Source organism: Arvicola amphibius, chromosome 14, assembly GCF_903992535.2.
Source record: "Arvicola amphibius chromosome 14, mArvAmp1.2, whole genome shotgun sequence".
Classification (NCBI taxonomy): Eukaryota; Metazoa; Chordata; class Mammalia; order Rodentia; family Cricetidae; genus Arvicola; species Arvicola amphibius.
In genome coordinates, this window is record NC_052060.1 from 9,930,682 (window position 1) to 9,941,992 (window position 11,311).

The 11,311-nt window shown below is 48.3% G+C and overlaps 1 protein-coding gene across 4 annotated transcripts in view; it reads left to right on the top strand.

The window, feature by feature from the left end:
* Positions 1-10,504, top strand: part of Notch2 (notch receptor 2) — a 139,646-nt gene extending 129,142 nt beyond the window's left edge. For all 4 annotated transcript variants that reach the window (XM_038311057.1, XM_038311060.1, XM_038311058.1 and 1 more), the window contains 5 exons: positions 1,392-1,557; positions 3,065-3,366; positions 4,584-4,731; positions 5,329-5,426; positions 6,205-10,504. In XM_038311057.1, the coding sequence (XP_038166985.1) occupies positions 1,392-1,557; positions 3,065-3,366; positions 4,584-4,731; positions 5,329-5,426; positions 6,205-7,593 (2,103 nt within the window). In that variant the 3' untranslated portion in view covers positions 7,594-10,504. The remainder of the gene's footprint in view (positions 1-1,391; positions 1,558-3,064; positions 3,367-4,583; positions 4,732-5,328; positions 5,427-6,204) is intronic.
* The last annotated feature ends 807 nt before the right edge of the window (positions 10,505-11,311 follow it).

An 11,311-nucleotide genomic window follows, 5' to 3' on the forward strand; every position in this document is an offset into this window, starting at 1 on the left:
TACCTTCAAAGCTAAACAAAACAAACAAATGAAAACATTGCTCTAGTCACACTAAAAACATGTACAAGTGACAGTTTACAGCCTGAGAAGGTTATGTTTAGAGATATATGTGCATTCAACAGCCGTTAGTGAAAAGGGAGCCTGAGTTTGAAAGACAGTAAGGAGGATTTGAGGGAGCAGAGAGAAGGGAGAAATGGTGTAATTATATTATAATCTCAAAAAAAGTGGAAGAAGTAACAAATAAAGACCCATTGCTCTGGTCAGTCAGAACTGAATTTAGATTCAGAAGCCTGCTACTTTATGGTGGTTACTTAAAACCTCTTTGTATTTAATATTCCTTGTCACAAAACAGTGGCAATAATAATGACAGCTCTTTCCTTTCTGAGCTGCTGTGATGAATCAATGCAGCAGTTTCTAGAATGCCCCTTGCCTATCTCCTATACAAAGAATTCAGTAAAGCACAGATGATTCTACATTCCCATGGTCATTTCTCCTCATCCTCCCTCAGTGCCTGCTCTTGATTGAGTACTCTGTTAGTGCAAGCTGGCAGCCTTGCACAGGTTCATTCTCTCTCTTCAAGAACCTTCCAGTTGAAAGAAAAGCAAACTGTTGCATGTTTTCGCTCACATGAACAATCTATATTTAACTGATACAGAGATAGGGCAGGAAAAATATATGCAAGGGGGTTGTTTGGAGGGAGGCAAGGAAAGGGGTGTAGAGTGACAGTACCAGCAAGGTATAATGATATGTTTGTAAAAACCCAATACTTTGCAAACTAAATTTTTTTTTTTTTTGGTTTTTTGAGACAGGGTTTCTCTGTGGCTTTGGAGCCTGTCCTGGAACTCACTCTTGTAGACCAGGCTGGTCTCGAACTCAAAGAGATCCGTCTGCCTCAGCCTCCCGAGTGCTGGGATTAAAGGCGTGCGCCACCACCGCCCGGCTCAAACTAAATTTTTTTAAAGGAAGATAACTTATATTTGCTGGTGTTAAATGCCATGTAACATGGTCAGCTGAGTAAAAGGGTCAGCTCTTTAAAGCCAACAAGAATTGAAATCTAATTCCATTTGAAGAGCAAGTAAGAGTCAAACAGAAAGTTGGAGGAGACTGTCGTAGACAGAGACCCAGAAATGAGAATATGATGCTTCAGGGATTTGAAAGTATTAGGGCTAGAGCCTAGAGTTTGAGGGAATTGCTGAGATGCACCGGCTTGACTGGGAACCATAGCGGAGAGCAGTGGGAAGCCGCAATGGTAGTGATGTGCACAGTTAGAGTGGGAGGAGAGGGAACACGGAGTGCAGGCTAAAAGAGATGGTGGGAGACAGCGCTCCTCAGCCCCTGTTCACAGCTTCAGTAGGGCTCGGGCTAATGAGGGAACTGTTTTCCCTATCCAGGCTGAAGACGAGGCTTTGCTCTCAGAAGATGACCCCATTGATCGACGCCCGTGGACTCAGCAACACCTTGAAGCTGCAGACATCCGCCGGACCCCATCACTGGCGCTCACTCCTCCGCAGGCAGAGCAGGAGGTGGCTGTGTTGGACGTGAATGTCCGAGGCCCGGGTCAGTACCGGGTCTTACCTCTTTAATTCTGCGTGGTTGTTCAGTCTTCTTCCCTCTACCCATGTGCCCCTGCCAACTCCACAGACGCCAACCGAGCTTGAGGACGTGGATGTGTGAGAAATACACATGTGGGGAAATTGTGAACCCGGGGATGATGAGGCTGATAGCCCAGTGAGTCAGCCTGACCTCCCGAGTGTAAGCCTCGGAATCCATGTAAAAGTCGGACAGAATGGTCCTCTGGCCTCCACAAGCATGTCATGGCATATGTGTTTGCGTGCATGTGTGCACACACACATACACCATTTTCATACAGTGATTTACGTGCTATGGCATGTGCATATGTACACATCATGCACATGTAGCAAGATGAATAAATATGTAAGTATTTTTAAATTTTGGGCTAAAACCCAGGGCTCAGTGGTTAAGAGCACTTGTTGCTCTTACAGAGAGCCTGGATTCAGTTTCCAGCACCCGTATGGTGGATGGATCACAACCATCTGGAACTCCAGTTCCAGAGGATCCAACACCATTTTCTGGCCTGCATGGGCACTATATACACGTGGTGCAGAGATACATGTAGGCAAAACACTCAACCATATTAAATAAATAAATCCTTAATTTTTTAAATTAAAAATGTAGATTTCAAAGAAAGGAAAGGACTTGTCATTCCTTCACATACAACATACATAAGAACAAGCAAGCTAATTAAATGAGTTAGATTTTAGGGGGACAGAAACATAGTATCTGTCGTAGTCACTGTTCTGTGGCTGTGAAAAGCCACATCCTGACGGGCAGGCAGGAAGAGAGAGACAGACACAAATCAGAGACAGAGAGAAAACCCAGCGTAGAGGGCTGGAACACGCTCAGCTGTAAGATCTCTTGCTGCACAGCCTGAGGACAAGTTCTGGTCTAAAGGGCCTGGCATGGGCTTTGGAACCTCAGTGACAGACCTCCTTCAACAAGAGCACATCCCTAGTCCTTCTGAAGTAGTGCCACCTCCTGGTAACTACGCATTCAAATATAGGAGTCTCATGGGGGTCATGCTTACTCAGTCACCACAGTATCCCACAGTAGAGCCTGGAGAACTAACGCAGTTCCTGTCTCAGGCATAGGGGTGGATTTACATTGTCTATTTAAGATGTTGTCTAGTTCCTGTCTCAGGCATAGAGGTGGATTTACATTGTCTATTTAAGATGTTGTCTAGTTCCTGTCTCAGGCATAGAGGTGTATTTACATTGTGTATTTAAGATGTTGTCTAGTTTAAGACATCATCATCCCACTTAAACTCAAGTAGAAAAGCTTGTTTAGCATAAGGAGGAGCCCCAAGATCCAAAGGCGGCTGCTGTCATCCCCGTCACATGACCAGCGTTGGCATGTACAACCTGTCACAGTTACTACAAGCACAGGGAACCCACTTCCCATGGCATGATGGTATTCAGCGGAATGGCTCCAGTAATGGGCTAACTTCCTTCTCTTTGGACACGCTTGGCACTTTTCCTTCCTACAGACGGGTGTACCCCGCTGATGCTGGCGTCTCTCAGAGGAGGCAGCTCAGATCTGAGCGATGAAGACGAAGATGCTGAGGACTCTTCTGCCAACATCATCACAGACCTGGTCTACCAGGGTGCCAGCCTTCAGGCGCAGACAGACCGGACCGGTGAGATGGCCCTGCACCTCGCAGCCCGTTATTCTCGGGCTGATGCTGCCAAACGCCTCCTGGATGCCGGTGCAGATGCCAATGCCCAGGACAACATGGGCCGCTGCCCTCTTCACGCTGCGGTTGCAGCGGATGCCCAAGGTGTCTTCCAGGTAAAGAGCTCAAGAGTTGGTTTGAATGTGAGGGATGAGGTGGCTTGGGGGACAAGCCTGTCGTGGTTCCTTTCTATGGCTTTGATAGAGCACCACAACTCCTAATTGGCTTTAATGGGGCTCTGCGACCCGAGGATTAACACAACGGTGGGGGAGGACGCATGGTGGTAGGAGCAGCAGAAGAGCTGACATCTTGAACCGCAGGCAGGAGGTAGAGAGCAGCTGTGAGTGGCACAAGTCTTTTTCAAGGCCTGCCCTATTCCATACTTCCTCCCGTGAGACTGTACCTCCTAATCCTTCCCAGATGGCCACTAACCAACGTCCAAATCATCAGATGTCCCTGGGACTTACTGGGGACATCTCATTCACACCACCACAGAGCTCTTGCCTCCAATCCTGAAAACCTGAGTTCAGTCCCCAGGACCTACAGAGTAAAATAAGGGAACTGATTTGATTCCTACAAGTTGTCCTCTGACCTCCATGTGTGTACCATAGCACAGACATGCCTGCACACACACTAAGATAACTTTCATAGGCCTGTAATGTTTTAGTTTTACTAAAACATTTGTTGTCTCACTAAATTCTTTCAGAAGTTTTTGAGAAATTAGTTATGCTTGACAGAAAAGGGAGGAAAGCCAGCTGACCTACTTTAAGTAGCCAGAGAGTGACTGGGGCAGCAGCAGGGTTCTGAATCTCTTTCAGCAGTATTTGGATGTACGAAGACGCCTCACAACGCACAGGTCAGATGGGAGCAGGAAGTGGTCCAAACCTTTTGGCCAGTGTTAGCTCTCTCTATAGCTCTGCCTGTCTGTGGGCCTCAGCTGATCACCGGCATGAATTAACAGTGTGTTTCCTGATACATATGATTGTATCCCGATGAGGAAACTGGAAATGTTCTGGATGACCGACCTCAAGCGACCTCAAGCTGTACACATGATTGAAGCTGTGATACCCACCCCAGCCCTGCCCACACAACACACACATTTCCCTTTTCTTAGAGACCAGAACAGCATCCTAATGGGCCAGTATGTCCCGATTGTTTATCAATGGATCACCCATTGATTCAGCAAATATATAACGATTTGCCATTGTGGTGTCTAGGGCAAGAAGATAATACAATTCTGCTGCCCTCTAGGGACCCCAGAGCAGCCTCTCTCGGGTGCTTTTCTTTCATGGTTTTCTTCATCTAAAAGACTCTTTTTCTGCTTCTCTCCCAGATTCTGATCCGCAACCGAGTGACTGACCTCGATGCCAGAATGAACGACGGTACTACACCCCTGATCCTGGCCGCCCGCCTGGCTGTAGAAGGGATGGTGGCAGAGCTGATCAATTGCCAAGCAGATGTGAATGCAGTGGATGATCATGGTAGGGACAAGGACTGGGGTTCAGGTTCTTGTCTGCAAAGCACATCTCTAAGCAAGAGAGTTGTTACATGCCCCTGAGAGAACTTCCTCGGGTCTGAATCCATTGGAGAGTCATCCCCCACCCCACTCCATTCTCCTATCCATACAATCTTCCTTCAATATTTTAGACTCAACGAGTCGAGACAGTAGGAGTCCCTAGATTAAGATGAGAAGTTTGGGGGTTTTTTGTTTGAGGGTTTGGGGACTGCAAAGAGTGTTCATGAAAAGTTTGCCTGAGTGGGTCCTTACTATAAGCACTCCTAATATGGGAGTGGGCTCACTAGGGGGCTGTGAGATGTCCTAAGTATATGTCTACTGGTTTTGGTGCATGAAGGCTGTGCTTGTGGAGGACATGCGTATTATACATCAGGGATCCTTTACACAGGGGCTTCCAGCCTGTTCTGGAATATTCAGACAACACAAGGAAAGCAAATACAACCCCCTGGCTTCCTGCTGCTCCTCAGGGAGTTCAGACTTTCCTTTAAACAAACAAACAAAAACCCAGAGTACTTAGTGCCAGCCTACTCTTCTGTGTGCTTATAAAACACTGTTCCTGCAGGAAAATCCGCCCTCCACTGGGCAGCTGCTGTCAACAACGTGGAGGCCACTCTCCTGCTGTTGAAGAATGGGGCCAACCGAGACATGCAGGACAATAAGGTGAGCACAGAGCCCAAGGATGCTCTTAGCATTGTTGCTCTCGGAGGCCACTTGTGGTGGCTTTTTGGTGTAGCCAGGTCCAGAGATCCTGAAGGAGAAGAGGGGGCTTACTGGGCGGAGCCCCTGCCTGTTGCGTGCTCAGTCATCAAGCTGTCCTGAAAATAACCTGGCATGACTGTCCTGCCTTCTCCCTCGGCAGTCTGTCTGCTCCGGGCGCGCTCCTTCGCGCTCACCACCACTCCTCTCCTCTCCTTTCCTTGCTCTCTGTGCAGTTCTCAGTTTTTCTGCCCTTGGATACCACAGTGCATTTCTGTGTGAGCTGCCTGCCTTGGTCCCCTCCTTTATTCCTCTTTCATTTACTTCTTTTCCTTTACTTTGGTTCTTTCTTGTCCCACCCCCTCTCTCTCCTGCGTTCAGAATTCTTTGCATACTTTGGTTTCTCCTGCTCTCTCTCTTATCTGTAGCCCGGTTTCCTCTCAGCACATCGATAAGCTGGTCTCTCTCAAAGGAATCCCTGGCTCGGCAGCCTGCTCTATTTCACTGATTCCTTTGTGCGAAGATGTTGCTCCTGAGAGTACAGTGAGTCCTTTGGGAGAAATGAGATCTCTGCGGAAATCAAAGATACGCATTCTGCATAGGAAGATGTCTGGATGTCACAGCATTGAAATTTCCTAGGGGAAGCACTTAGAAAACAAATACTAAAGAGATAAAAGGATAAAGGTTAGAAACCTTCTTATGTTCTCTAGGTATTAAAATGCGTTCTTGGGTCTTTCTTCAGGAGGAAACACCTTTGTTCCTTGCTGCCCGGGAGGGAAGTTATGAAGCAGCCAAGATCCTGTTAGACCATTTTGCCAATCGGGACATCACAGACCACATGGACCGCCTTCCCCGGGATGTAGCTCGGGATCGCATGCACCATGATATTGTTCGCCTCCTGGACGAGTATAATGTGACTCCGAGCCCTCCGGGGACCGTGCTGACATCTGCTCTGTCGCCTGTCCTTTGTGGGCCAAACAGATCTTTCCTCAGTCTGAAGCATACCCCAATGGGTAAGAAGGCCAGACGGCCCAACACCAAAAGCACCATGCCCACGAGCCTGCCTAACCTCGCCAAGGAGGCCAAGGATGGCAAGGGAAACAGGAGGAAGAAGTCTCTGAGCGAGAAGGTCCAGCTGTCGGAGAGCTCGGTGACTTTATCCCCTGTCGATTCTCTCGAGTCTCCCCACACATACGTTTCCGACGCCACATCCTCTCCCATGATCACATCCCCCGGAATCTTGCAGGCCTCACCCACCCCTCTGCTGGCTGCCGCTGCCCCAGCTGCACCAGTGCATGCACAACATGCACTGTCTTTCTCTAACCTTCATGAGATGCAGCCTCTGGCTCCCGGAGCCAGCACCGTACTTCCCTCGGTCAGCCAGCTGTTGTCCCACCACCACATCGTCCCCCCAGGCAGTGGCAGTGCAGGAAGCTTGGGCAGGTTGCATCCAGTTACTGTCCCAGCAGACTGGATGAACCGTGTGGAGATGAATGAGACCCAGTACAACGAAATGTTTGGCATGGTCCTGGCTCCTGCTGAGGGAGCCCACCCTGGCATAGCTCCCCAGAGCAGACCACCAGAAGGGAAGCACATCTCCACCCAGCGGGAGCCCTTGCCCCCCATCGTGACTTTCCAGCTCATCCCTAAAGGCGGCATCGCTCAAGCAGCTGGAGCTCCCCAGACGCAGTCCGCCTGCCCTCCAGCTGTCTCAGGCCCCTTGCCCCCTATGTATCAGATCCCAGAGATGGCCCGTTTGCCCAATGTCACTTTCCCGCCTACCATGATGCCCCAGCAGGAGGGACAGGTGGCTCAGACCATTGTCCCAACCTATCATCCATTCCCAGCCTCCGTGGGGAAGTACCCCACACCCCCTTCCCAGCACAGCTATGCCTCCTCAAATGCTGCTGAGCGAACCCCCAGTCACGGAGGTCACCTCCAGGGTGAGCATCCCTACCTGACACCATCCCCAGAGTCTCCTGACCAGTGGTCAAGCTCTTCCCCACACTCTGCTTCTGACTGGTCAGATGTGACCACCAGCCCTACTCCTGGAAGTGGTGGAGGAGGTCAGCGGGGACCTGGAACACATATGTCTGAGCCACCGCACAGCAACATGCAGGTTTATGCGTGAAGAGCCTGCCTCAGGCGTGGAGACAGAAGTGCCTATCATACGTGCTGCTGAGGAACAAATGAAGGTTATCCGAAGAGAAATGAAGAAACCTCTGTAACAGCTTTTGGAGGCAGGAGAGAAGACGCTTCACTTCCCGACAAGCGAGAGGAGCATTATTTTCATCTTCGATGAATTTCTGTGTGGTTTTAGGGGGAAGACTCCCTCCTACTAATCTTTGACCAGCAGGCAGGTTCGTGGAGATGCAAGATGAACACAAACCTCAAGGCCCACTCTTCTTTTTGGAAAATGCGATGGATGCCTTTTTTTTTTTTTTTTTTTTTTTAGCCCAGACACTCTTGCAGCTTGAACATCATTTTAAGCCCTGGGGCGTCTGTATCCGGGAGAAGATTCTGCTCTAGAATTGGATTGGGACTCATCCCTGGGGTTCTGCCTAGGTCAACCTGTCTTGTCTTCTCAACCCTGGAAAAAACCTTGACTTCTCTTGGTGCTTCCCTCTCTGCACCTGTCCGCGGTTGCTCCCCATCCGTGTGTAATGAGCAAGACTTTTGTGCTTTTAATCATTCCTGCCCTGGAAAACAACGGCAGCCTGTTGTTCCCACGTGCCCAGCGCCCCAGCGGAACCTCACAGGGTTTCCTCTGGGTATGGCTCTCTGCCTTGGCCTGTGAAGTATGCTTCTATGGCAAATGCACACGCTGCAGTCTTCATGTTTCATTCCCAAAGGAAGGAGAAAGTGAAATATCCAGGGGATAGGACACCCCTTCAGAACCTGCACCTTAATTCTCTCTCCCGCATGTGGGTGTGGGCCCCATATCCACTCACCAGGGGGAAAGGGTATAAGTTGTTCTTCAGTTTGTTGGCCTAGTCAGTTTCAAAGTGTACTCTAGGAGACCTGGGTACTATGATATTCCCATTTTGTTGTAAATCAGGAAAAGTGGGAGAATGTTGGAATGACCAAGAGATAAGCTAACTCGCTCAAGAAGCAATTGCCCACCTCCAGGCCCTCCATCGACTGCCACTGTGAAGCACATTTATCCCCCAATCTTAGAGCGCATTGACCAGCAGATGAAGGTACCCGTGGCTGCTGCACTGCTCCTCATAGATGCCCTTGCCACTTAGGGCCGAACTTGCCTGAGACTCAGGGGACCCAATGACCGTCACCTTCTTTCTGACCAGTTTTCTTTCTTTCACACCACACTGTGTGGTCTGAGTTATCGGTGCACATGGTGGGTTCTCAATAAAGACACGGGATCTGTGTTCACGTTGCGGGAGTGGAGAACGGACAGTCAGCCTCCTGGGCACACATGATGAAGCAGCCTCTGCTCGTCTTTGCTGCGTGTCCTTCCTCCCCTGGAGTCCCCTTCAGCTGACGATGGCTGAGACTTGCTTGCTTGTGTTCAGGTTAAAACTGTACCTCATCCAAACCTGCTTCCCGTGCTGTGGTCTCAGCGGCTTCCCGGACTCTCAAGAGCAGAAGCATTTTTTGTCAGCTGTAAAACTGGGATGGTAGTTTTCTCCTGCTCCCCCTTAGGCAGTTCCTAGGTGGCCCTGCGGCCACACCATCACTTCCCCCAGTGCCATGATGCCCATGACACAAGGAAAATGAGTTCTGCTGGAGCATTTGTGTATATTAGTAGGTGAATCACCTGGGGGTTCTTTGTTTTAGGGTTTTTGTTGTTGTTTTAATAATAGTCTTTATTCCTGCGGTAGTTGAAATAAGTGGCTTCCCCTCCACACTCATTTGTCCGTTTGTAATCCCCTATAGTAACTTTGTATCTGTTACCATGGTAGTCTATAAACAGGTGGGGATTTTTGCTCCCATCCAAGTTCATGCAATCAACAAAAACAATTTGTTCCATCCTGGTCTGTGGCAAATTAAGTTTGGTCATTCAGTTCTGTTCTCCTCCCAGCCCACTTGGTTTTATTGCCCTAAGTGGTGACTGTCTCCCCCGAGGACCATCAGTCCCAGACTAAGAGAACCCGTGTGTAGTGTGTGGACCTCTCCCTCCTCCCCAGCCCTAGTACCACTGCCTGGGACACCTCTAATCCAGCCACTGGGTCTGTGATACACTGTTCCTTCCCCAGACACAATGGAGAACAAACTTGCTGTCTCTCCTTCCAGGATCTCTCTGAGTGAATCCTTTGTTTAGGAGGAGGGATGTGAAAGCTGCCATTACAGACAACACTGCCAGTTAAGCATCCGGTCCATGCCATGGATGTCAGCACTCTTGACCTGTGTGATGTCTAGAAGGGAGAGGGATGGGTAACCCCTTTCTCACGGGATCTGAATCAGAGGCTAAATTCATATGGGACACAACCCTTCGTCCCTGTTTTGGATTTATTTTTATTTCTGTGAATTCTTCCTTTCCTTGACTTCCACCTGCCTTTGTGGATTTTTCTTTTATTTGTCCTTTTTTTGTTTTAAGCATCGTTTTCTGACTTATGCGATGGTGGGGGGATTGAAGGAAAGGGACTGAGTTAAAGATTTCAGTGAAAGGCTTCAACACAAGTCAGTCACATCACTTGGTTAATCGTGGACACTTGTAAGCCTTTTGTAAAAAAGAACCAAAGGAATAACGTCTGTTCGCATGTGGTTCCAGAACCCAGACTTTAACCAGCGTGCTGAATGTATGAGGACTGCTGGGAAGGACACGCGTCTATGTCCTGAGGCCCCCACCCATAACTGTTTTGGTACTATGGCAACCTCCTTTGTACATTTCCCTGAAAAGTGAAATTATATCTGTTTGTATGAGAAACTCAGTAACCAGAAAATGACTGCATGTTCCTGACAACATAGGAAGGAAAGTGCACAGTTTTTACCTTCAAGATTTTTTCATTCTAAACGTAGTTTACGATGAAATTTATATGAAACATTTTTATCACAAAATAAAAAAGGTTCCATGTCAAGGCTCAGTGGAGTCACACGCTGCCCTTTTTCTACTCTGTGCCCTTGTTCTGCAATGATCACCTCAGAGAGGCATAGTTGGTGGGAGAGACTTCATTTTTCTTCTTCCCAAATTCTAAAAAGCCTGGTGTTAGAGTTTTCTGATTTCCTTATCTAGTTTGATCTTAAATAAATGCTTCTGAGGGAAAGTTTCCATCCATTCAGAAGCATCTTAACACGGAGCCACTGTCCCACCCCCACCATAGCTAGTGACCAACAGACAGCTGCGGACCATGCGCCTCTCAGCGAAGTGAAGAATGTTTGCTGGAGCAAGATTTGAGAATTGGTATAGAAAAAAACCTACTGATGGGTTTACCCGAACACCGTTGGTTTGGATGGAATTTTGTGTAAGATATAACATAGGACTATAAAATACAAGTGCATTTATTGTTAGAGTCAGTCGGTGAGACATGCACACGCATGCGCTCTTGGTGCCTATGCAGTGTGGTGTTGGTGGGCTCATAGCAGCCCTCCCGTCTAGCGTATTTCCATATTCCCTTCCAAATCATGTGTGCATGTTTATAAATAGTAATAGGTTTTTTTTTTTTCTGAAGTGACTTGATTAAAAATCTTAGGAGATACTTTGGTTAAGAGACTTTTGATAGGTGTCAAGTCTTCACTCACAGTTGCTCCCTAAGTATTATAATTGTACATAAAACACTTTGGACTCCATGTGGGTTTTATATTGGGGTATGGAGAAAATTATTGAGCCTAAGGGCGATGGCCCCACGGGCTGCCTTCTCAGAGCTAGAGTTGCCTCTCGCAGACTTGTGTGG